The sequence below is a fragment of the Ziziphus jujuba genome, chromosome 2, assembly GCF_031755915.1.
Source record: "Ziziphus jujuba cultivar Dongzao chromosome 2, ASM3175591v1".
Lineage (NCBI taxonomy): Eukaryota > Viridiplantae > Streptophyta > Magnoliopsida > Rosales > Rhamnaceae > Ziziphus > Ziziphus jujuba.
Genome location: NC_083380.1, coordinates 29,620,663 through 29,647,540, shown reverse-complemented (window position 1 = coordinate 29,647,540; position 26,878 = coordinate 29,620,663). Strand labels below are relative to the sequence as shown.

At 33.1% G+C, this 26,878-nt stretch overlaps 2 protein-coding genes across 3 annotated transcripts; one reads left to right on the top strand and one right to left on the bottom strand.

The window, feature by feature from the left end:
- Nucleotides 1-109: 109 nt before the first annotated feature.
- On the bottom strand, nucleotides 110-5,374 carry LOC107419568 (potassium transporter 25). 2 transcript variants are annotated; one of them, XM_025073956.3, is made up of 11 exons: nucleotides 5,225-5,374; nucleotides 4,993-5,039; nucleotides 3,769-3,994; nucleotides 3,436-3,678; nucleotides 3,294-3,347; nucleotides 3,130-3,180; nucleotides 2,403-2,663; nucleotides 2,243-2,295; nucleotides 2,041-2,158; nucleotides 1,697-1,951; nucleotides 110-1,515 (listed from the first exon to the last, which is right to left on the bottom strand). In XM_025073956.3, exons 2-11 carry the CDS (start codon nucleotides 5,035-5,037, stop codon nucleotides 437-439), a joined length of 2,385 nt encoding a protein of 794 aa, XP_024929724.3. In that variant the 5' UTR covers nucleotides 5,038-5,039; nucleotides 5,225-5,374; the 3' UTR covers nucleotides 110-436. The 2 variants fall into 2 exon arrangements, with proteins under 2 accessions (XP_024929724.3, XP_024929725.3); XM_025073957.3 differs by lacking the exon at nucleotides 5,225-5,374 and having other exon boundaries at nucleotides 4,993-5,172.
- A 1,718-nt stretch (nucleotides 5,375-7,092) lies between these two features.
- LOC107419569 (isoleucine--tRNA ligase, cytoplasmic) lies at nucleotides 7,093-26,647 on the top strand. Its single transcript, XM_048473466.2, has 27 exons — nucleotides 7,093-7,784; nucleotides 8,922-8,987; nucleotides 9,200-9,343; nucleotides 11,718-12,034; nucleotides 12,214-12,379; nucleotides 13,450-13,563; nucleotides 13,997-14,094; nucleotides 15,236-15,314; nucleotides 16,380-16,538; nucleotides 16,942-17,031; nucleotides 17,924-18,057; nucleotides 19,519-19,678; nucleotides 19,782-19,865; nucleotides 20,026-20,238; nucleotides 20,814-20,939; nucleotides 22,065-22,202; nucleotides 22,379-22,482; nucleotides 22,595-22,658; nucleotides 23,372-23,460; nucleotides 23,534-23,675; nucleotides 24,267-24,330; nucleotides 24,412-24,479; nucleotides 24,670-24,792; nucleotides 25,294-25,359; nucleotides 25,850-25,961; nucleotides 26,129-26,220; nucleotides 26,343-26,647. The coding sequence occupies exons 1-27, from the start codon at nucleotides 7,251-7,253 to the stop codon at nucleotides 26,451-26,453; spliced, it is 3,657 nt and encodes a 1,218-aa protein (XP_048329423.1). The 5' UTR covers nucleotides 7,093-7,250; the 3' UTR covers nucleotides 26,454-26,647.
- The last annotated feature ends 231 nt before the right edge of the window (nucleotides 26,648-26,878 follow it).

Here is a 26,878-nt window from a genome sequence, read left to right as displayed (position 1 = left end):
CCATAAAATTCTACTTGCAAAAACTCCAAATGTTAAAATCATTCAATGAAATATATGAAAAGTGTTATATATGTATATTGGCATTGCCAATTATTGTGCCAAGTCACAAAATTCCAAATTGTCCTTCTGTTCCTCCAATCCATAACAAACAAACACAAAAGATATAATACCATTCTCATGATTCTTACTTTTACATTTATTTATTTTTGTTAGATATAAATATAACTGTTTTGTCAATTATCTTGAAGATAATTTTTCTTTCTCTTAAATTCATCAAATACATGAACTGTAAAAACTACCAAGTTGAACTTGTTAATTTCTTGGCATAAATATCTTCTCTCTTCTCCTTTTGTTCTTCATCTCGTTCTGTACAAACTGTTACATACTTTTTTCTTTTTTCTTTTTTTTTTTTTCATTTCAATATTTGTAGTACAGTTTATATGGTATAAACCATACCAACCTCAACAAGAGCAGCATAAGGTATGTTCAGCGCAACAGGAGGCTCACGACAATTCTTATCACAGAATGAGTATGTCATGATCAAGAATCGCTTGAGAAAGTTTGAACCATCTCGAACTGATAAATGTGACTGTCCTAAGAAATATGCTGTACCACTTTCCCTGGCATCAACCAGTTCTTGTAGCTCCTCTCTTACAGATACTCGCATTTTAGGACTATCTGCAGGCAACATGAACCTCACCTTCTTCCTCTTCACAGGTCCATTACCTCTTTCAGATATATCATTGAATTGACTCACCTGTGTTTCATTGTTTGCAAAGCCAGCAGGACTCATATTTGAGATTGTATCATCCATAGGGATCAAAGCATTGCCATCCTGTGACGATGATGGTTTTCCAACAACAATCATTCTTCCTTCTGGTGAAGTCAAGGATTCAAGATCATTTTCTTCCAAAGAAATGAATTCTCCAATCGAACGAATAATCTGCTCTTCGAAATCATCTGTGTCCCTAATACGATCACAATATCCATATCTTACAACACAACGATATATCTTGTACTTTTTGGGGCCAACTCTGCCTATTAGATACCTCCTACTCGGATGAACATAAGGAACTGGCAGAGATTTGAAGGATACAAAGATAAGTACTTGATGAAATGCAGGGAGATTTGTAATGAAGTGTGAGAAGAAAGCTGGGATTCCCATTACTATATCAGTGTAGATAAAACCGATACCAGGTACTCTGGAAACTCCAAGGCCTGGACTAAGATCTGTAAGCCATTCTGTAGACACCTTGTTTTGTAAATCAAACTCGTATTTCTTCATGGTTCCATAATGCCAAGCGAGCATGATTGTAAACGAAAACATGAGAAGGACAACCAGATACCAAGCGCCCTTGTGAAAATTCAACATGCATGCTGAGACATATGAGGCTTCGATAAAGCCGAAGAGTAGGAGAAAGCATACTGATTCTGCTAAACTTTTCTCCCAATATAGAGCAATGACAAGTGACATCAAACAAGTTGTTACAAGCATTCCAGAAACTACGGCCAAACCTGTGGAAAAATGACAGAAAAACGATTAGCAAACTATTAGCATATTTCTTATAGAATCAGTTTCTCAATTTTGTGACTACATGGCGAATTCAAGTTTGTTACCATTTTCATGGTCTGCTGGAAAATGCATTTTATATGTGTATATTTCTTTATATTAAGGAAGATATTAAGGAAAGAATACCTGTAGCATTCCCAATCTTCGTAATGTCACGGAAACCAATTGTGACTGCAAGGCTGAGCACCATAAGTAACCAGTTAATATCAGGGATGTAAACCTGCCCATTTATCTTATCTGATGTATGAATAACTTTAACTCGCGGAAAGCAACCAAGTGCCAGGCATTGGTTTATGATGGAGAAACTGGCAGTTATGGTTGCTTGGCTTCCAACAGCTGAAGCAAGTAGGGATAACACGATGAAGAAGTGGCGAATATGTCCTGGACTCACAATGCACTCATATATTAGAAACCTATATCCTGAATGAAGCTGCCACTGAAACAAAGCACATTACAAGTATACAACTTACTAGGTACAGATTCACTGAGATGATTAAAATCTTCAACATGAAGATTTTTGGATATGTATGCCGCTTGACCAGCATAGCATAAAACAAGAACCGGATAAATTAAGCATATGAATGTAATCTGCAGTCAGGACAGCATTGATAAGTTCCTTTTTGCTCAACCAAATTTTGCATAAGTTGATAGGATATGAGATATGTAGAATACCTTGATAGATCTCCTTGAGAAATGACCTAGATGTGCAAACATTGCCTCTGATCCTGCAAAACGTACAGCACATCGTGATAAAGAGAAATCATAGCACCATTTTGAATAGATCTCAAATATGAAGATTCTGATATCATAATTAAGCGTCATGGAGACCAACCTGCAACACATAGAATGATGCTGCCTAATGACCTCCAGCTGCTAACGTGGACATTCCTAATAAACTTGTACATGTATACTGGGGATATCGCATAGATGATGTGGTGGTTCCAGTAAAAGATATTGTATATACCAACTCCGCTTATAAGAAAGAGCCAAATGATGATAATCGGGGCAAACATATACCCAATTTTATGAGTCCCATAGTGCTGCAGCATGAAAAGGCACAACAGTATGACACATGCAGAAGGCACTGGGACATCTGCAATCAATTATATGTCAAGAACTGGAAAATCAGTAATTGAAATGTTTAAAGTTATGAATAGTCCAAGAAACCGGAACATATAAATACTCTTTTGTTACACTGGAAATTAGTCACATACGCATAATCCTTGAAGGATTTGAATGCACATTCTAACTTATTTTCACATACACGTAGTCTAAAGAGTAGATTTATAAACAGGATCCAGTACATAAGCTTACCTCACAGCATAGGAATATACAAATTACAAGGGGTAAAAAATGTTAGTAGACAAATAGAAAATAACATATTTTCATGACAAGGATCTTAATTAGTTTCTAAGCCACTTGAGGTATTTGGATAAGAATTATGTGCAAAGTGAAATGAAAGTGAGAATAAGTCTCATACATATTGAATTTAACCAAAAAGACAAGGAAGAGGAAAGCAAATATTCGATTGAAGTATATGCATACAGACATATACTTACATCTTTTAAAATCTTTTGATATTGACTCCTGTCTACTTTCAGAAGAAGAAACTGTTAAAAATCACAAGATATAGTTAAAATGAGAAAGAAACCGTTGGATTATTTTTTTAAACTTCACCAGAAATTTTTTTTCTGCCATAAAATTTTTTAATGTTGTCACTTACATATATGTGACATATCAGATAGTGATCTTTGGAGACCTTTTGAGGCTGATAACACTGACAAGGAAAAAAGAAGACCATTTTATCAGTGTAAATAATGTTTGGGGGAGAGAGAGAGAGAGAGAGAGGTTCATAAGGACTGCACCAGAAAGAGCTGGAGTAAGAACCCCATCTCCAATTATCATGCAAGAACCAAACAAAGCCAAGAACAGCATTAAATAATGACTGCTTTTATGTTTTGCGATCGCCCTTCTTGCCCTTGATTCAACCTTGATCTTGAAAGGACTTCCAGCTTCATAATGTGTAACCTCATTAGCAGTTCTGTCACTTGGAAGTAGACCCACTTTGGCATGCCTACACAAGATTGAGTACAAAGCAAAAGTACCACCTACAAGAATATGGTAAAGTAAGTAATTGTTTGAGAACAATCCTTAGGCAGAATACTTTTCGTAGTTAACAGGTTACTGAAGACGATTACCCTCTCCATCATCATCAGCTTTCAGGACTATAAAGGCATACTTCAGCAAAGAAACGATTGTCAAAGTCCAGAAAATGAAGGAGAAGAGTCCGTATGCAGTTTCTTCCGATAAAATATCTTTTGCAGGAATTGTCCCGAATACATATAAGGGAGCAGTACTTAATTGGCCATAAAGTACTCCAAGGCTTTGAAATGACAAAAGAAGTGTATGCTTCCATGTTTCTTTCTGCATATTACCATGTCAGGAAAATAGATCACAAGAACAAGCTAATAGTAAATATTGTGCTTCCATCCCAGTTGAATCTATAACCTAAATCGGTTAAAACTGATTTCTAAGAATCCAGTACACAATTATTTGCCAACAAACAGATCAGATCTCATTTTGGTAAATTGAAAATCAAAAAAAAAAAAAAAAAAAAAAAGATATAGTAAGAGTGGCTGTAGATCTCTATATGCATCAAAATTGAACAAAGTACTGAAGCCCATGTTCAAGTAATAGAGAAGGCACATACTTAATGTGACATGGATGCAAATGCATAATGGAATAAACATATGGAAAAAAAAAAATTTATGATCTTAACAGAAACCATCCTAATTACCAAAAGATTTAGGCAGTTAGCCATAGTTTTAGTATGTTATCATCAATCTCACGTCAAACTGTTAGGAAGCGGACCCTAGTTTGCATATCAAGCCAACATAGCACGAAGCAATACCAAATCTGTTCACACAGGGAAGAATAGAACTCTCATAGTTAAGATTGAATCAGTATGTTGCTCCAAATTATGAGGTACATGAAGTAGAACTTTTCCATACACATATTCAATATTGGATGCAACCATTCCAATATTACCGTGTCGTCTTCCAAAATATGATTCAAACTTTATATTTTTTTAAAAACAGCAAAAACCCAAAGATCAATCAAAATTTAAAATTAAAGATCTTTCAACTTTTTATTACCATGGTTACCATTAAATACTTGATGTAACAAAAGGTGTCCAATATTAACATTCAAAAGAAACACAGAGTAATTAAACTGAACAAAATTGCAAAACCCATAAGTGACTGAGAGAGAGAGAGAGAGAGAGAGAGAGAGAGAGAGAGAGAGAGAGTGATCAGTGCATCTACCAGTTCATGTAGTCCAATGTAAAAAATAAGATGGTACTGAACAAGCAAATGGGACCAAAATGAATTACAGAAACAGCTCCAGAGAGGCAAAAAGATTACCTTAATCTGATGAGAGTAGGAATCAGGACTGAGCTGAGGATCCATGTCTGAAATGAATACAGAAAATGACAAACTTTATCAAATTAAAATGCATTAACATAGATAAAACTGATATATACAATGCCAGTCGATTTAGCCAATGCGTTGCAAACGGAAATCACTATGCCAAAAAATAAATAAATAGACGTAACCCACAAAGACTGACAGAGAAAGAAAGAGAAAGAGATCTCACATATAATGTCAAGGTGATGCAGGTAGGCTTTTGCAGCAACAGTAGCTGTTATTAAGCTTTTTATTAGTTTATTTATTACTATGAAAGACAATGAGATTGGAGGGAATAATTTAGTTATTTATATAACTCATATAGAAGCTGATAGGGAATGCAATACAATGACTGACAAATGAACCGTTTTGGTATTAAAAATGAATAAGATAATGGTATTTGAGATTTATTAAATATAGTATGTGAATAATTAATGGTTGATAGCAAATCAAATCACATGCCTTTCCGGTCGGGATTGGGTTCATGTTAGAACACCCTCACATGTCGTGTGATTAATGACTTTTATATATATATATATATATATATACATATACATATATCATTTTGACCTTTTCTTTGCTGGATTCTGATTTTGCATCATCTTTACTTTTTTTTTTTATGTATAATTTTTTTATAAAGTATCCATCGTCTTCTAATTCACATAAAATATAAAAGGACGTCTAAAACAAATGTTAAAAAACAAATAAAAGATACATTAAAATGACAATATATGTAAATATATTTTTGCTAATAAATATTATGAAAAATATTCAAATGAATCATCTAACTAATAATTAGTGACATGGTTACTTGTTAAGTTGTATAAGTAACATTTTAATTAATAATTCAAAATTAAAAATAATTGTAAGTGTTATCATGTTTTTTATTATAAATCAAAAGATAATTCTAAAAATGTTAAATTTGTAAATATTATATATATAAGCTAATCGTCCGTTTGTTAATCAATAAAAAGTCCTTTAAACAAAATGTAAAATTTTGATTGATATATTTATTATTTCAGCCTTGTAAGGAATGCCATTTTTTCCTAAAAAATAATTATATACATAAATATATAAATATCAGTGTAGGTTTTTTTTTTTTTTTTAAAAGGAAATTTTCAACTTCAACTTATACCAGGCCCATTTCAATCCCCAATCAAGGCTCAAAGCCCAAACATGTGACAATCCATATGTCAAAGCCCAATTTACTAATGTAATAGCTTATCCAATGGCCCATCTATCAGACAGAATAAACAATAACCGTTATGAAATTTGTTAATAAATTTATTATTTTTTTGTAGTTGGTCTGCTAAAAACTACTACAATTAAAGTTTCATTAAATAGCATTGCCCCCCCCCCCCCCCCCCCCCCCCAAAAAAAAAAAAAAATTCCACTGGATAAGATTTTAATAGTGGGAAGAATTTTCTTTTTGTCTTTTGATGGAATAAATGTAGTGGGAAGGTGGAATTATAAGAAAAAAGCACCTTTAAACATTAACATATGAATGTGTTTTCTATATGGTTTTAGTTTAGATGCTTGAAAGAGAATAAAGGGGAAAATAGGAACTTATATGCTGGAGAATGGAATCAATGATAGAAAAAGTAAAAAAATAACAAAAATTTCAGCAAAAGAAAAAATATATATAATAATAAAATATTCTGGTTGCCATTGATTGGTCAAAAGAAAATTATGAATAAAAGGAAACATAAAAAAATAAAAGAAAATAAAAAAAATCAAGAGAAAATGTATGAAAACTTATATGAGCCTCTTTTTTTGGTCATATAGCTTTATTCTTTATTTTTTGAAAATTAGTGATTATTCTCGGAAAAAGAAAGTTTTTGAAATAGCAACTTTCAATTTTATTTATTTTTTATTTTTTTGGTAACATTTGAGAAAACAATTAAAACTCATTTTCAAAAATCTGTTTTTTGTTTTCTGTTTTGAGAATAATGTTTAAAAGACAAAAACAGAAAATGTAGAAAATGGCCATTACAGACTTTTTATTTACTTACTTTTTCCTTGGAGAACAAGTTTGTAAAACAATTAAAAAAGAAAAAGACAAAGTAAAAGAAAAACACGCCCAAACAGTCACAACCCCATTGGAGCATTACCCGCCGCACTATCCCTCTCCACTGTAAAACCCTCTTCCATCTCCATTTCCACTGCAAAAACCCTCATCCCTCTCTCTCTCTTCTCTCTCTTTCTCTCTATCCACAATGGAAGACGTCTGCGAAGGCAAGGACTTCTCCTTTCCCAAAAACGAGGAGAAAATTCTCCACTTATGGTCCGAAATCAAGGCCTTCGAGACCCAGTTGGCTCGCACCAAAGATTACCCAGAATACATATTCTACGACGGCCCGCCATTCGCCACCGGACTACCCCACTATGGCCACATCTTGGCCGGAACGATTAAGGACATTGTCACTAGGTACCACACCATGACCGGCCACCACGTCACCCGCCGATTCGGCTGGGATTGCCATGGCCTCCCCGTCGAGAATGAAATCGATAAGAAGCTTGGGATCAAGCGCAGGGAGGACGTGTTGAAGTTCGGTATTGATAAGTACAATGAGGAGTGTAGGAGTATTGTTACAAGATACGTGGAGGAGTGGGAGAAGATTGTGACTCGTACTGGGCGGTGGATTGATTTCAAGGATGATTATAAGACTATGGATTTGAAGTTCATGGAGAGTGTTTGGTGGGTTTTTGCTCAGCTTTTTGAGAGGGGTCTTGTGTATAAAGGTTTCAAGGTTTGTTGGATTCTTGTTCTTTGTTGTTTAATTATTAATTTATTTTTATTTGTGGGGTTTGTTCCGTTGTATGAGATTGATAAATTTTCATGCTTAAAGTAATATTAATGATTAATGTTTATGCTAAATTGATTATTGTGAACAAAGGTTTCAAAGTAGGTTAGATATTCTGTGTTGGGTTGTTGGCTTCAGTTTATGAGATTGGTAAGTTCTGTCTTTTATTTTCTTCCCGCATGATTATTCACTATTTTCTCAAATGTATCAGGAAAATTGATATTGTTTAGGCAACATATGAGCACATGTTTGGATGTACTTTTGGTCTTATACAAAATAAATGGCTGGGAAATTTTAAGCAAAAGTGCTACGTGTTAGCCACAAGCCTGTGGCACACAAACTGGAGTTCAATATATCAGTTCTTAAACATAAAGTTCATTGAGGGAATACACCAATCATTTTCTTTCTTAAGTAAATTTTTTTGTGATAATTCTTAAAATATGGGAATTATGAAAAAGAAAATTCTTAAAATATAGGTTGTAAGAGATTTTACCAATTATTCAATTTCATTTTTGAATTACTTCTGATGTTGTAGCTATTGATGCTTTCAACCTACTGTTCTTGAAGATTGGCTATCTTTGTCTTTAATTTCTGATAATGGATTCCTGTGCAATTCAGATTTGTTTTCTGATTTTGGCGAATCCATCATTTTTTATTTTTATTTTTTCATAGTAAACAACCTGTCATTGATAGGAAATCAATACAAATGGTAAAAGAGAGGATAAGAAATCCTCATAAAACAAAAATAAAAAATAAAAAATAAAAAAACCAAAACAGTAACATTAAGACATTAACAGAGACTTATAAATACATCACCTCAGCCAAGTTATTAGTACCCAAACCATTTTAGCGAACCCATCATGAAATAATCTTCTTTACTTTTTTTTAATAAAAGAAATTCAGATTTGTGTGATTAGAATAAATGCACTCAGTTTACGCTTGCTAAGTTGTATCAGGTTGAGTTTTATGTTGCTACTTATTGTAAAAAGGTGTCAAGGTTTTATTGGTGTCTCTTCTTTTCTTTATTGGCCTTGCTGTAAAGAGATATTAAGTTGTTATTGGTTGTTTTACTTTTCTTTGTAGGTCATGCCATACAGCACTGGTTGCAAGACGCCACTGTCTAACTTTGAGGCTAGCCAAGAATATAGGGTATGTGATCCAGAACTTCTGCATATCTTCTTGTTTCTTTTTATTTTTTTATTTCATAGGAAACTAAACTTTATCAATTTAGAAGTATAACTTGAAAGAGGATGAGAAACTCTTATCAGAATCAACAAAGTTAGGACAATGGTACTAAGTAACAGAACATCCTTCCAACTTTTGGAATGGCCAATTTTTCTAATACACTTTAAGTAATACAGGATGTGCCTGATCCTGAAATAATGGTGACTTTTCCAATTGTTGGTGATCCACATAATGCAGCTCTTGTGGCTTGGACAACAACTCCATGGACACTCCCGAGTAATCTAGCGCTTTGTGTAAATGCAAATTTTACCTATGTGAAGGTTAGTTAGCTTCATTGATTTAATTGGTACCGTTCTCATGAAATTTGGTGCCTCAAAGATAATATTCTATTTGAAGGTTAACTAGTAGGTTCTGTTGACTCTTACATTGAATTCTGCTACTATTTCTTTTGTATATCTTGTTGTTACTGCCTTTTTTTTATTTTCTGATATGAAATGTGTAAGTATTATTATTTTTGAATCGGTCAAGACTTAAAAACTTTAATTAGTTCAGTCACAAAACCTCAAAGCCTGTAAAAATGTGACCAAAGTTTTATTTATTAGATAAAAGAGGTTTTATTGGATACTGATTAAGTATTTCGGAATCCTAAGGAGCTTTTATGAGAGGGAGACAACTTCTAGGTATTGAATTGATTGCTAACGAGGCAGTTAAAGTATAGGGATGAAGGCAAAGAGAGATTGGTTTTGAGGAAGCATATGATATTGTAAGATTTTGATTTACTGTTTTCTGTTTTCTTGAATGAATGAGAGTGATCAAGAAGCAAATTTGCTACCTTTAGAGGATTGAGGCAAGGGAACCTATGTATCCATTTACTTTTAAATGGATAGTGTATGTTATGAACCTTATTAGTAGATTGATGGAAAAGGCAAAAAGTAGCTTATTGATTCAAGGTTTAGTAATAAATAGAGTAGAGGCTACCCATTTACAAGTTACAATTTGCTGATGATACTTTCTTTTTTCCTTTTTGGGGTTACAAGTTTAAAAATTTGGTTTAAGGATCCGGTATAAAGATTTACTTGACTAAGAGTATCATTTTGGGGTGAATCGCACCATTCATAAAGAAATGTGTGCTTCTTGTCTTGCTTGTCAAGTTGGTGACTCACCCTTAAATTATCTTGGAATTCCACAGGGAGGGAATCCTGTTAACAATTTTTTTGGGATTCATCAGAGGCAAAAGTTGGAAATCTATTGGATGGTTGGAATTGAGCTTGTTTATTTAGCAGATGGTAACTTGTTGGTCCAATCTTTTTTGTCCAGCATCTTCACTTGCTCTCTTTCCTTTTCCAAAACCCCAAAAGCAGTTTATGGAAAAATAATAATAATAAACAAAAAAAAAAAAAAAGTGAAGAAACAAGTTTCATTTGTAGGTAAGGATGGGGTTTTAAAGATGCATTTATTTTTTCCGTGGAATAATTATCTACACCTTAGAGAATTAGAAATGTCAATCCCAGGAACATTTAAATTCTAGGCAAATAGTTGGTTTAGGAAAAGGATTTCTTGTGGCATTAAGTTATTAACAATAAGCATAGAGTGCATGCAAATGGCGTTTTGGTTCCTATGTAGTGGATACAGGTTCCTTTGGAAGCTCATAAAAATTGATAAAGTTGACTATTAGATTTTGAAAGTGTGTGGAGGGTTACAATTCCATTCAGTGTTGTTCCAAGATAACATCAATTTCCCTTTTCATAAAAATAAAACGACTCAATTTGGCGTTTCTATTTTATATCTCAATCTAATCTTAGCAATGGAAAAGAGGGAAGTGCAAATGATATGGAAATTGGCTCTTTTCTGGGTTATTTGGATGGAAAAGGGACCAAACAATTTTTGAAGGATGATTTTGAGATCTAGATTTCTTTTGGAATCATAACAAGATTTTGACTCAAATTTGTTTGGGCATCTACGATAAAGGAGTTTAATGATTTACCTTATTTGTTAAATTTGAGTGGGGAAATGTACCATTTTGATAAGAGTAAGATTTACTGTATTTTTTATGTTTTGGGTAGTAAAAGAAGGGATGTTCTTTGAATATGTCTTATGTCTTATGTTGGTTTTGTTCTGGACCAATATTTTTGGAAAGAGATGGAAGGCTTTCAGAATGAAGAGTGAAATGGTGAGGATTTTATGGGATTAAATTAAATTTGAGCTTCTACTTGTAGAAAGTTTGAAGATATTTTCTAGAGCAAGAAGGATGCCATTTATTGTCTTTACTTTAGTTTGTTTTGACTTTATTGGAGGATTTATCAAGGATGTCATTTATTGTCTTTACTTTAGTTTTGTTGACTGTATTGGAGGATTTATCATACTCTCTTATGGAATGTTTTTATTATCAATAAGCTTTTTATAGAGAGAAATGTTATGCATTTTTAAGATTTCTCATTCTCTTGATTGCTTTGCCCCTTTTTTTTTTTTTTTTTTTTTTTGGTTTAATACAAGTATATATATTTTACAAAAGAAGAGTAGGTTAGCCCTTTCAAATATCACTCTTGGCACTTATTTGCTGTGTAGTTTGTTATTTAATTCTTAAGACTTCTATTACCTTACCATTTCAAGCGATTAAGATTTTTGACCAATAAATAAATGTTTGAATTCCATATGTTTGTTGACTTTCTTACTTAAACTGGACAAAACAATCAGGTTAGCAACAAATATTCTGGAAAAATATTTGTAGTTGCTGAATCTCGTTTGTCTGGACTCCCTAGCTTGAAACCGAAAACAAATGTAGCAAATGGATCTGTTGATACTTCAAAGAAATCAAATTCTAAAAGCAAGGGATCCTCAGATGAGAAGAAGGATAATGTGGATGATAAATCATCGAAAAGCAAGGGATCTGTTGATACTTCAAAGAAATCAAATTCTAAAAGCAAAGGATCCTCAGCTGAGAAGAAGGATAATATAGATGATTCTTATGAGGTTTTGGAGAGATTCTTGGGTGCTTCACTGGTGGGAGTGAAGTAAGCTTTTCTTTTAACCTTTTACATAACTACTATTATTGTTTTTATGGTGCTTTCAGATAGTTACATTTTTCCCCCTCTTGCTTTTTCTATTATTTTTAATTTGTTTTTCAAGTAATGTTTGATTACTTTATAGATGCTTTTGGACCATAGAAATTTAAAGAAAGCTTACTCTGCAGGTATGAACCACTGTTCAATTACTTTCCAGAGTTGTCTGATGTAGCGTTCAGAGTTGTGGCAGATAACTACGTTACTGATGACAGTGGTACTGGAATTGTTCATTGTGCTCCTGCATTTGGTGAAGATGACTATCGTGTTTGTAGTGAAAATGAGATCATTAGAAAGGTTAGCGCCCAGATACATTTTGTAGTGAAAATGAGATCATTAGCGTCCAGATACATTTTAACGCTGCAATTTCAACTTTCAAAGCATAAATTTATGATAACTTCAATGCAATTAGCTTTTTCATGTGTCATTTGTGCCTCAACTCTGACATCATGTGATGTTCTTAAAGATGGTGCTATTCTGCTTCAAGCGCTGTTGAAAGTATTTAGTATTATATTCTTAGCTTCTTTGCTTCTTTGCCTTCGAATAGTGTCCATTTTTCCTGCTTATCTCTGACTCTGTTGCAGTTTTTCAGCCATTTCATCCAAGTTTCTTGATTAATAGTAAAGTTCTTGCTCAGTGTATCTCCCAATAATCTTGTTTAATACTTCCTGTGTCCTATACTGCTATAGTTGCTCATTTTTTAAAATAGTATTTTTGGTTGTCCACTCAACCTCCTCATGTGAGACTTTGTGCACACATGCACAAATGCGATATGTATGGTGCGATGTGTAAGAGGATACTTCTGACATGAATAATGAATTCCACACTTCAATTGGAATATTACACAATTGGTTCCAGGTCTTTCTTTTTAATGAAGTCACAAGAGATTTATATTCAGTTATGATCCTGGATATGATTAAATTTATATTCCGGCTCTCCGTTTCTTAAAGGATACATAAATCTGCTTGAAGAGAAAAAGGATTTGTTATAAATTAGGAACCTCTTAGGAGAGACATATACAGGACAATGGTTTTATAGCACCTTAGAACAAGATGAGCACAACGTGACTGTTTAGTATAGTTTAGGATGAGAGGAAATTTCATGCTGGATTTTCACTTTGTTTAACTGGTACAGTAACATTTTAGCCAATGCTTTCCTTACCACCAGAATCAAGATAAACATTACAAGTTTATGATGGAGAGTAAATGTCATGCTAGTTTCTTTATGTGGAAGAGATTGTGGAAATTGATGCAATGCTAGTTTCTTTTTATTTCTCTTGGTTTTTGACTGCATGAGGACTTCTCAACGTAAAGTTTTAATTAATAAAGTTCTTTTTCTTATCAAGATGTTGTCTTTTTGGCTTGTAGGGAGAGAACCTGATTGTAGCAGTTGATGATGATGGCTGCTTTACCGAGAAAATTACTGACTTTAGCGGGTGCTATGTGAAGGATGCAGATAAAGATATTATTGAATCAGTAAAGGTAGAATTTGCGAGGATTTGAATATTGGAGGATTTGTTTATGTATATATTTGCATTGATCATAAGAAGGGGTGATCAATTTGAATCTCTTGTTATATATTGAGAATTTTGTCATCATATAATACTATCAATATTAACTACCTCAAATAACAATATTTTCATATCCTTTTGCTTTTTTTTTTTTTTTTTTTTTTTTTTTTCCAATTTTCATGTGTTAAAATCAAGTTTCAGACGGCATTGAAAAATCCTTGTTTGAAGAATGTTGTTTTTAAAACCAGAATCAGCTTTTGAGTTACATGGCCAAACTTCTTTTTGTCATGTAGTTAGAAATCAAGAACAATAAGAGATTAATGTTAGGTTTTGGACGCAATGTCTTTAAAATCTAATACCAATCATTTTTCTCAATATTTTTGTAATTCTTCATGTTTGCTCAGGTGAAAGGAAGACTCGTCAAGACTGGAACATTTACCCATTCTTATCCATTTTGCCCAAGATCTAAAACTCCTCTGATTTACAGAGCTGTTCCAAGCTGGTAAGCTATTCCATTCATGATCTACTTCGTCTTCTGGTATTCAATTGATTGGAACTTTCATTTTATCCAAGAACTCAACAACAGTGGGGCAGAGGAACTCTCCTCTTTGATTAAAATTCTAAACTTATATTCCCTTCTCAATCATAAATGATAAAAGATCCGAGTCCTTAACTCATCAGGTACCTTTTCATGCAAATCTTTCTTTGAGAAATTGATTGATGATTTATGTTTCTCAATTTTCTCATCTAGGATTGTTATTTAGAAATCTCCTGTACCCCCAAAAGTTAAGTTCTTGGCTTGATGTTGAGGGATGGAAAATGAATGCTGAGGATATTAATTGAAGGGAGGGGTCCAAGTTGGCTTTTTTCCTAATTAATGTATTCTTTGGGAGAAAAATGGTGAATCTACAAAATACCTGTTTATTAAGTCTGAATTGGTGCTTGGACTATGGAGTAAATTGTTGTGCTTAATGGAGTTGTTAGATCGTATCTCTCAACATATCTACAAATTTTTTCTTGACTTAAAAGTGGTTTTGGAAGGATAAGAAAAAGCAAAATTCTATAATGATATTAAATATTGGCCTTGTCATGGGTAGTCTGGATTGAAAGGGATGATAGAATTTTGAAGAAAATGTAAAAATATGTTGATACACGTGGGAAGGGTTATGTTTATTGCTTCTTTGTTTTGTTTCCTATACTCCTTTTGGTAGTTCAAGAGATTTTTTAAGGTTGTATAGGTTTCTTTTGTCGTGTATTTGACATCTTTTTGCGCTTGGAATGTCAAGTTGCACAGCTAGGCAATTTTTGTTTGTAATGTCTTTCTTTCTCTTTTATTTATTTATTTATTAATTTTTTAGTTTTTCCAGTCTTTTAAATAACTTTTTAGTATAACAAAAGTATGGAATTTTACAGCAGTTCTGAAAAGCCTGATATTCTTATTGCAGTAACAAAATTATTGCTAAGTCTTACAATGAATATTTGACAGGATTGTTATCTTTCCTTGCTACTTTTGTTTCTGCATTAGCGCCTTGATTCAATCATAGCTTTTAGCAATAAATACTCGTTGCTTCTTGTTGTTCATCAGTGTTTGCTTTTTTACTATTTTCTTTGCTGTAATTGAGAGTTTTATTGCTTGCAACCAGGTTTGTTCGGGTGGAACAGTTGAAAGACCAATTGTTAGAAAACAACAAGCAAACGTACTGGGTTCCAGATTTTGTGAAGGTAGGGTATTTTTAGCTAGCAAATATTGCTTCTTTCCTTTCCCTCCCCAAACCCCCCCACACACACACAATCCCTTCTCCTCCCCCACCCCCCCCCCCCCCCCCCCAAAAAAAAAAGTTCATGCACTCATGTTTGGTTTTGGGCCGGGGATAAGAATGGATAAAATTTCAAATGCAAATACTGTCTTTTGGCTTCGCTATCTACCCATGAAGAAGTTTATGCTGAAATATATGCTTTATTGAACTTTTAGTTGGTGAAAAATGATATTGGAATTTTTTATCAATTGCTAATTCCATTGGTTCTTGTTAGGTCTTATAATTGTCATAAATTTACACATCGTGAGTTTTGGGAAGAAATTTTATATAGCAGGGGTACTTTTGAACATTGGTACATGAAAATCCCTCTACCTTGGAGGACTTGTGAAGCAAAATAAATTTTTCAAGACCTACTTTTGGTTGAGGTTTAATATTTCATTTCCTAGCTATGTGGGGGTGGTTATATATGAAGGCCAAGGCTCATAAACTCAGGGTCCTAATTTATTCTGCATGTGTTGGGTTTTACATTATTTTTCTACCATTCTTTGTTAAAGATAAGTTAGTCCCACTCAAAATTTTGCTTTATCTCCACCTTATATATCAAGAATTATCTAATTCATATCATCCCATACTGACAAGAGCTGCATTTATACATAAGTAATGAATTCTTTTATGCGCATGAAAAAGAAACCATATACTTAATGTTAAACTTGTAACAATCCCTATATCTTTCATCAATGGGTCATGTCAGCTATCATGCTGATGCTTATTGAACTATGGTCCAATGTCAACTCTTCTGCGCAACAATATCTAAAATATAGCTATATCATGATTGAAAAGTAGTTGGGTTCTTAAAAGACGTGTGATGGCATTATGATATGCTGCTTCTGCTTCTGAGGTTTCTTGCTGTTAGAACCTTCGGTTGTGTTTTTGTTCTTATTTATTTTCTCATTTTTTATCACGGCAATTTTTGGATGGGGAAGATGTTCTTGGTTGCAGATATTTATGGAGATTTGAAATTGCCTTACAGGAAAAACGATTTCACAATTGGCTGGAAAATGCCAGAGATTGGGCAATTAGTCGAAGTAGATTCTGGGGCACTCCTCTTCCTTTGTGGATTAGTGAGGATGGCGAGGAAATAATTGTGATGGATTCTATTCAGAAATTTGAAAAGCTTTCTGGGGTTAAGGTTCTCTCTCTCTCTCTCTCTCTCTCTCTCTCTCTGTGACTTACTACTTTATGATCCATAACTCTATAGGTCAGGTTTGCCTAATTTTGATATCTTTATTAGTTAGCGCATAAAAAATTTATCCTGGTGGTGTTGGCAAGGATGAGATGCCAGAATATCGTAGTTGATTATCTCGTTTAGAGTTGATTATAAACCTATGCTCATGTGAGCATAATCAAATTTCCGTAACAATTTTCAATTGGGTTTTAAGTGGCTGATTTGTTTTTTAAAATGCGTGGAAAAAATATTTTTTTCGCTTTTTTCCTTTTTCTGAAAATGATGATTTTATTAGATTTTCTGCCACAGTCTAAACTTATTTTGAGATCAATAATTTGTCCTTGTCTTGCTGTTATAATTCTTGCAGATATTTGATCTGCACCGCCACAACATCGATCATATCACAATTCCATCTAGTCGAGGTCCTGAATTTGGTGTTCTTCATCGCGTAGATGATGTAAGATTCAATAATCTATTTTACTAGAGTCCACTTCTGTATCCATTTCATGAATTTTCATTCATAATTGTTATGTTACCTTTAATATTAAAAGCTTAAACTGTCAGGAGTGGGGCTAACAATGCATATAAGGCAGCACAAAGCGTTATATGTTACATTCACCCTTACTTTTTTCAAAAATTGGGGTTAGCAGGATTGAAACATGGGACTAGACAGACAGTAGACCTAGATACCATGTTAAAGTACTTTTCTTCAGGTCTCAAACTTATTGGAGGCAGGGTGAAAATGGATTATATAATATAAAAATATTGCATAATAATCAGTTGCTATTGCTGTTGATTTTACAAGACTAAGTTCACTCTACCATGCTGAAACTTGATCTTAAAATCTTCTTTCAATCAAGTGACTTTTCAATGTTTACATGTCTTCTGTGAAAGAACAGTCTCGTTTGGTGTTGATCTGATGACATTATGACCATTGACCACTTTTCTTCTTTAAAGAAACCATAATTTGTTAATAGAAAAGAAGTTATGACAAAGTCTTTAGAAGATGAAAAATCACCTAAAAGAAAAGAAAATAGTTCTTAAAATTAAAAAAACTTAATGCTGACATGTATAAACCAATTGAAATAGTTTATGAAAAACAACCCACCTTGAGTACAATTTCTGAAACTGCAAGGATTTACACCTCTGACTTTGTGATGTGTCTCAATATGCCACCTACACTTTTAATGCAAGCTTTCTTTTCTGACTCTGTTAAAAGGCTTAGGTGTCTTAGTTCTTAATTTAAGGGCGGAAGCCTTGTATAGTTTAGACTTTTGTCCAACATTTAATCAATCTTTTGCTTTTATGTTTGTATTCCTGATTTTAAGTGCTAAGCCAAAATTTTTCAGGTGTTTGATTGTTGGTTCGAGAGTGGGTCCATGCCTTATGCTTATATCCACTATCCATTTGAAAATGTAGAACTCTTTGAGAAAAATTTTCCAGGGCATTTTGTGGCCGAAGGTCTTGATCAGACTCGAGGATGGTTGGTGCTTTTTTTTAATTTTTTTAATCAGCTTCCTTCTGGATATATCTTATTATACTCTTTCATAAATTTGAGATTTTTCAATTGGTTGCTAATTTCTGAATTTTGTCCTTAAATCTACGTGTCTGATTTACTAACTTTACGAGTATTTATTTTCCTAGTTTTAATTACACAGATGTAGCATCAACCATTTCTTTGTAATGATTGCTTATGGATAAAGTGTGTCTAACCTGCTTTCAGAGTGTATAGAAATGTTTGTTTCATCTCTATTTGCATTTTAAGCAGACATAGAATTTTATTTTGTTTTTCTTTGTCAATGTATAATTTGTTGACCAAATATTTTCATGTTTTGATACTGGTAACTCAAAAGGATTGTTGAACATTGCAAATCACAAATCTTTGCAAGAGGACATCACCATAATAATGATATTTGCGAGATAATAATTGCTTTTTATAGAGGTTCTTTTATTAATAGTAAACTATATATGCATTCCTAGTAATAATACTGTAAGTTTGGCACTTAAAACTGCAACAACAAGGATTTTAATGTCAGATTTAATTTCCTTTGTAGGAAGGAAAAAATATTTTAAAAAAAAAATGTGAATTTTATCTCAAGCGTTTGTATTTTGATCTTAATATACTTTTTGTCATTGTAAAAGATCTTCTTCTTGTTTTAAGGGTTTAAGGGTTTATTTATTTGCTTTTTATATCATTTACATAATTATATCAGAGATTCCATGTGGTGTAGGAGAAAAAATATTAGAGCAAATTGTATCTAAGTCATATATCCAATACCTACATATATATGTGTGTCTAAATTCTAAGATAAATATCAAGTTAAATGCGTAGCCACAACTTATATGTTTTAACACTCCACCTCAAGCTCCCACATATATTTTTTTATGCCTAGCATGATGCATAGCAGTACAAGTAAGTGTTTAGGTAGTGCACAACAATACTGCTATGCTATTTAAAACATGAAGTGACCAGTCTCCCTTCACCACAACGTCCCAAATGAAGTTGTCCATTTCTATATGCTTGCTGTGCTAACGAGACATGGGATCAGTGTATTTGTTTAGGATTCTCTGGAAAATGACTTAACAGTAACATCAAAAGTAATGTCTGGTCTAGGAACAATAAGTTATATAAGTTTCCCAATGAAACATTGGTATATTCTTTTGTCCTTGATTTCAATTGGATCACTACCTAATATACTTTCATCACTGTCTTACTGTTCATAAGGGCTATTAAAGTATCTATATGTTTGCCAACTTTCTTGTTTGTCTGTCAGCTAGTTTTTAGTAGCATATTTCAAGTGTAATTTGTAAATAGTAATATCTTTCTAGTGTTGCGGGTTTTTCTATTCCCAATAATGGTCTAAAAATCTTCTATGTCAAGTTGGATTTTCCATTTGCTTAAGTAACGTGGTTTTTTTTTTTAATTCTTTGCTTCACTCTGCAGGTTCTACACTCTAATGGTGTTATCTACTGCTTTATTTGGGAAACCTGCATTTAGGAATCTCATTTGCAATGGGCTTGTCTTGGCTGAGGATGGTAAAAAAATGAGTAAAAGTCTACAAAACTATCCTTCGCCAATGGGTGTTATTGATGATTATGGGGCTGTAAGTTCATATTTGTACATTTCTATTTGCTTATTCTTCTGTTCTTTTATTAATATTTTCATGAACTAGTTTGTGGTCTATATCCTTGTTGTCATTTATGCAGGATGCATTACGATTATATCTCATAAATTCTCCAGTTGTACGTGCAGAACCATTGCGTTTTAAGAGGGAAGGAGTTTATGGTGTTGTGAGTGTTGGCTATCCGCTGTCCTCTTATTGATTTCTCATTGGTTTTCTGTCTTATTTTGTCTTTTTATTTAATCATAGTGATCTCAATTTTGTCTTGTTTCATTTCAATTGATCCACAAATACTTTTTCTTTCTATAATGTATTTTTACCTCTTACAGGTAAAGGATGTGTTTCTTCCATGGTACAACGCATATAGGTTTCTTGTTCAGAATGCAAAGAGACTTGAAGTTGAGGGGTCTGCACCATTTGTCCCCATTGATCCAACCACCCTTCAGAAGTCATCTAATGTGCTTGATCAGTGGATCAACTCAGCTACAGAGAGTCTTGTTTATTTTGTCCGCCAAGAGATGAGTGGTTATCGACTTTACACAGTTAGTATTCCTTTTTTTTTTTTTTTTTTTTTTTGTGGGGGGGGGGGGGGGGGGGTTTGGAACAATATGCAAACAAAACTTCTAGGGATAATTTCAAAATTGACCCCTTTACTTTCGTCATGCAGCAATCGAGTCCCTCATTTACACAACACCCTCCCCCCTCTCTTTAATTTTAGTAATGTTACCCCTAAGCTAGGATATAATGTCAAAGAATAAAAAAGGTCATTCCGTTAAGTTTCTTGCTATGAATCCTCTATCAGAGCTCAAAAGCACAATTGCAAAACTGAATCATGAAACATTCTTTCAATTCAAATGTATCATAAACTTAGTGTATCATTGTACTGCTTGGAGTTCATAACTGAAAGGCTGTCAAAAACTTAATTTTATCACATAGTAAATAGTAACTCATCGATTCCCTTAAATAACCTATCAAAACTTAAAAATCAAGATATAAGGAAAGTTAATTTCTTAAAGCTTTCTGAGGCACCTCAGTTTACCTGGCAAATATAATTTTTATTCCTTCAGATTGTATCATAGTTATTTGATGCTAACTAGTGGCCTCACAAATAACGTAGGTGGTGCCATATCTTTTGAAGTTTCTTGACAACCTGACAAATATATATGTGAGGTTCAACCGCAAGAGACTAAAAGGTCGTACTGGAGAAGAAGACTGTAGGACAGCACTCTCTACTCTTTTTAATGTATGACTGGTAACTTCTATTGCATTTTCAAGTATTCCTTCTTTTTGGTTGAATATGGTATGTAATCAACGGTATGGTTTTACCTTTAGTGCTATTAGTTATGATTGCTTAAATATCAATTTTGAGCCTGATGGTCATGCTGGTCCTATTTTTAATGATTGAATCCTAGTTAAAATTGTAGGTTTATTAGATTCTTTCTATGTGCAAGTATATGTTCTGAAATTATTTTCAATTTTTGGACCATATGTGGTTTGATGAAAGTATATTAGTTTTAAGTGTGCCTCCCATATGTATCTTCAGGTTGGAAGGAAAATTTGAATATAGGAGATGATATACCTACTCAAACTAAAATAGCTCACACGGTTGTATACATATCTCCATAATCAAAGGAAGCTTGAGTCCTATTTAAGAAGACTAGTGTTATGACTTTATGTTTGGAAGGTTGTAAAACGAACAAAGATGTGCTTCTGTATCTTTGTCTTTCTGGACTGATAAACGTTCAAGGTCTTTATCCAATAATAGCCATATCCATTTTAAACTTTTGAGGATACAGGTAACCATTCTAATATAAGAGAATTTTTTGCTTCAAAAGGGACTATAGAAACCTCTGTGGTTGATAAACTCATAATTGCAGAGCTTCATTGTAAGCATGTTGATTTTATAAGATTCTATTCTTGGGATGGGAAGCAAAATGACACTCTACCCAGATGTACATAGTTCTTGTCTAATTTTTTGTAAATTAAGATTTGTTTCATCATATTTGGTCTTGTTTTGTGTTATCTGGGCATTCACCTACTTTTTTTTTATTGTAGATAGTTCTTGTCTGATGTTTTGTAAATTAAGATTTGTTTCATCATATTTGGTCTTGTTTTGTGTTATCTGGGCATTCACCTACTTTTTTTATTTTCATTTGTTTGTAAGTTTCAAAGGTTTGTTCTGTTTGGATTTTTCTATACGGTATTCATTTTGGGTTACATATCATCTTCAAATGGGGATTGTATGGAGCCTTGTTGTTTTCTTCTCTCTGTTTCTCTTGCCGGTACTCTATCATCTTAGCTATTGATGAAGTGTCCTCAATGGTTTTACTAATCAAAAGTTAATATGTTTTTTCACATATGCTTGCAGGTTCTTGTTCTTTCATGTAAAGTTATGGCACCATTTACACCATTCTTCACAGAGGTTCTTTATCAGAATATGCGAAAAGTTTCCAATGAGGCAGAGGAAAGCATTCATTATTGCACTTTTCCTCTTGCAGGAGGAGAGGTATTCCTTGTCATTTTGTGTTAGCTTTGATTGGAAATTGTGCCATTTTTAAGAATTCAAGCTGTTAATTTTATTTATTTATTTTTTAATAGATTCTGGAACTTTGTGATTTTGGTCATTATATGTCCCCTTTCATTTCATCTACATGTTCTGACCAAATTCTAATGCCATTATAGAGGGATGAGCGAATTGAGAAAAGTGTTACAAGGATGATGACTATTATTGATCTTGCCCGTAACATTCGTGAGCGTCACAATAAGCCTCTCAAGACACCATTAAGGTGTGATAGTGGCACCGCTGTTCTTTTCTGTTTTTATTTATATGCTTCTGCTTTTTATTCACCTCCTTTTCTAATATCTTGACTATAACTATTTTTGCTTGAGCAATTTCAGGGAGATGGTCATAGTTCATCCTGATTCGGACTTTCTAGATGATATTGCTGGAAAGCTAAGAGAGGTATATGAATATGGTTGCCTGTCAACCAAACTTTATATTATCTGGTACTTCTAGAAATTTCTGGTCAGTTGATCAATAATTATACCAAAAATTCTATTGTTTATGCAATAGTCCTTTCTTGCCATATTTTGTAACAGTCATGCCCAGAAGTCTTCTAGGTTTTTGCTTTTAACTTCTACTACCTCACAGTTACTCCTTTGTTTTGTACATGTTCCATGGCTAAAGTTGTCTGTTTTTCTTGGTCGACTGGTTCTGGCGAATTTGTGTGTGTTTGTTTGTTTTCTTTTTTCTATCTTTTTCCATATTGTTGTTAAGCACTATTTAGATCTTAGAAATCTTTAACCTTTAGGGTATTGTTGTGCAGTATTCTACTGCAGTGATAATTTTACATAATTGATTTGGTTTTCCCATGAAGATTTTTGAAAACTGAACTAATCAGTTGTCCTGCTCTGAATTGATTAATTGCTTTATGCACCCTTCAACTTACCTTCTGCTGTCATGATGGTGGTTAAAAGATCTTATCATTTTAAAACAAATAAAAATTATTAATGTTGTGTTCTATTTGCAAAACTATTACCTTTAATATAAGTGTCTATGTTTTTGACCATTAGCATTCCTATGAATATCTCATGTATGTTCGCTTTCTGCTTTTTGTTCTCTTGGACATATTTGTTTTCCATATAAAGGCTTGATTTGTTTCATTTATATTTCAGTATGTGCTAGAGGAGCTCAATGTTCGGTCACTTGTCCCATGCAATGATACTTTAAAATATGCCTCTTTACAAGCAGAGCCTGATTTTAGGTATGTGAACTCCTTATGCAAGCCTGTATGTTGTTGCAGATCCATGTTAATGTTATTTGTTTGTTTCTTATAGTGTACTAGGTAGGCGGCTTGGAAAAGATATGGGAAAAGTTGCTGCAGCTGTAAAAAGGATGACCCATGAAGAAATATTGGCTTTTGAGAAAGATGGAAAAGTTACTATTCACGGTCATTGTTTGCAGCTGTCTGATATTAAGGTCCTCATCTTCTGCTTCTAAAATACCTGATATTCTTCTTTGATTAGTTGAATATGTTATGTTAAGTTGTTGTGAGTACTTAATTAAATAGCATGTATTTTTGTGATGTGTTCCATGAGAAGAAATTTGTTGCTAACAAAACAAAACCAATGAAATAATGATAATTTTACCTTCTATTTCCATTTGAAGAAAAGGAGTAAATCAATGTTATTCTAAATGAAGGAATATATTTATCAACATCACATAAAAATGGTTTGGGTAAGCTGCATGGAAGAGAATGGGTATTGAACTTATGGTTTTGTTGATTTGATTCTATTTAATTATCAAGCTGACTAAAATATTGTTTTTGTCATATTTCCCTTTCTTTGATTATTTTTCATGTACCTCTTTCTTGGCTTGCCTTTAGACTAGTAGGACTGCTATTTGGACAAATTATAGCATCTCTTGTATACATTAGCTATTTAATATATAGCAAGCTAGTGAGTACACTATAGTATTTGATGGAAAATGGACCATCTTGGATCGGTGGTGGCTCATTTAAATTGTGTTTTGGTTTTATATGAAAGAATAATTTCAATTGTAAATTTTTAGGTTGTTCGGGATTTCAAACGTCCTGTTGGCACAACAGAAAAGGAGATTGATGCAAAAGGAGATGGTGGGGATTGTTGCTGGTATCATGTTATAATATACTGTTTGCCAATATGTTGCCTAACATTTTTCTTATCCTATACTTCAGGTGATGTCTTGGTTATTTTGGATTTGCGTCCTGATGAGTCATTGTTTGAGGCTGGCATTGCTCGTGAGGTAACTTAAGTCCTTTCTGGATGTATGTATGAGAGTATATATCTTTGGTTTTGGAACATGGGTTGTGCCTTTTATGCCTTCATTGTTGTAGAGGCTGTTTAAACATTTGTTTTTTTGCAACATGCATTGATTGTCAGCAAACAAAAGTGGGCATATTTCTGATATATATTTTCTTGCCAAAACATTGTAGATTGTTAATAGAATCCAGAAGTTACGAAAAAAAACTGCCCTCGAACCTACAGATGCAGTGGAGGTTTTCTTTGAATCATTGGACCAAGATCAATCAATCTCACAACGGGTTTTGCAATCGCAGGTATGATAAGATCAATTATTTAAGTTGATAAATCTTAACAATCAGGAAGTTTCAATTTGTTATTTTGCTTCAGCTGACAAATACGTGCATCATCAAAACCAAGCCATATTAAGTAACAGCTTTATAATATCTCAAATCAATGTATTATCCTAATTTACTTGGAACAATCATAATACTAAATAGAATGCTTACTAGGAATAACTATAAAACAACATTATATAGAACGTTTTTCTGTGTACTTCCATTGTCATCTCTTCAGGGTTTCTACGTTATCATTTATCTGTATCACCTGAGTTTGTCAGCCACTCAGTTACTACTAAATTGATATGTATTCCTATCCCTGAAAACCGAGAGAGGGGGGGGGGGGAGTTATTTGAACATAGATGTTGGTTATATAAATGATTTTATCATCTTAGTATTCTTGCATTGGTATATAAATCAGGATCTGAATTCTAATGCATTGCCTTTGTTAACTGATATGTCGTTCTATGTTATGTGCAGGAACTATACATAAGGGATGCTATTGGTTCTCAATTACTTCCTTCCAGTGTGTTACCACCATATGCTGTAAGTTGGAATTAATAAGAAACTGCTTTGGTATTTGTGGGTTTCTTAAATTGTTATTTTTGAAAATTTTCTAGTCTGGTTTTTAAAATAGAAAAAAAAAAATTATATATATATATATATATATAAATTTCGTAAAGTGATCTGAATACAGTAATATATATATATATATATATATTGTTGATAAAGGCTTGATAGCCATTCTTATAAATTTATAATAGCTTATGATCCTTCGTGCCCTCCGAAGCATTTGCATTCAAAAATTACTCCCATGACTTTTTATACTGATGTTGTAAGAAGTGTGTATATATATATATATATAATCATCGAAATTATATGTAATATGATATTAGGCACCTAGTAGATAATTTTTGTTAATATTTATGAAAGAAATCAAAACATGGATGGTAGTGGAACTACCAGTTTCTTTATTGCCAATGTGGGAGTCTCATATTAGTTGTTAATTTATGGTTGATTGTCATACAAATTGCAGGTCATTCTCGGTGAGGAGACTTTCCATGGGATTTCTGGCATATCATTTGTAATCAGGTTGTCACGGCCTACAGTAGCTTTCAACTCACGTGAGGTTCTTGCATTATATTCAGGTTTGGTTTCCTTTCGCCCCTTGTTTTTCTCTTGTATGTAGGTAGTTTCTTGACTAACCTGTGTTATTATTACATCCAACCTGATGCGAACCACGTATGAAAAACTCCGCCTGAGGAAATTTTTATCATGCCTAATCTCTTAGAAAAATGTTGCATTGTGGTTGCAGGAAACACAAAATTAGCAGGTGGACTTCAGACTTATTTGTTATCTAGGGATCTTGCAAATTTGAAGTCTCAGTTTCAACGTGGAAATGGAAAGGTTTGTGTTATTTCGCAAACAATATATGCTTCTGTTATTGTTAATGAACTGTGTATGTTTTGGTTCAATTATCGTATAAATGGTATTTTTTACTCAGTCCATGCAATTACGTCTTTTTGCAGATAACTGTTGACAGCATTGAAAATGTTCCTGCTGTGGATTTGGTGCTGGGGAAGCAAGTGTTCTTGACTGTTGGAGACTTCTATTCTAGCACAAGATCTGAGGAAAACTGAGTCTTATTTTCAATTTCACTTTTACTGTTTGTTTAGCTGAGGTTCTACAAAGCTCAAATCACATGGTTTGTTGTTATGATTAAATCTTGTACATACGAGGGCAATTGTTAAATTACTGGTGTAATTTTTTTCATAGTTGGAATGCCATTCAATTACTGCAATATAATTTATCAAGCGTTTGAAAATTTTTAGAACTTTTTGCAGATTTACTAATGTTATTAATTATTATTATTTTATTACGTAACATTCCCTTGAATGTTATTTTCTTTGACATTATCCCTCATAATTATTTCTTTGCAATAAAAGTTATATTTCCAAATTTTAAAAGTTGTCTTATTGAATTATTTTAAATTACATTCCTTCGAGCGAATATGGATTAAATAAGTCTAAACAATTAAATATGATTTTACTGATGTAAATAATTG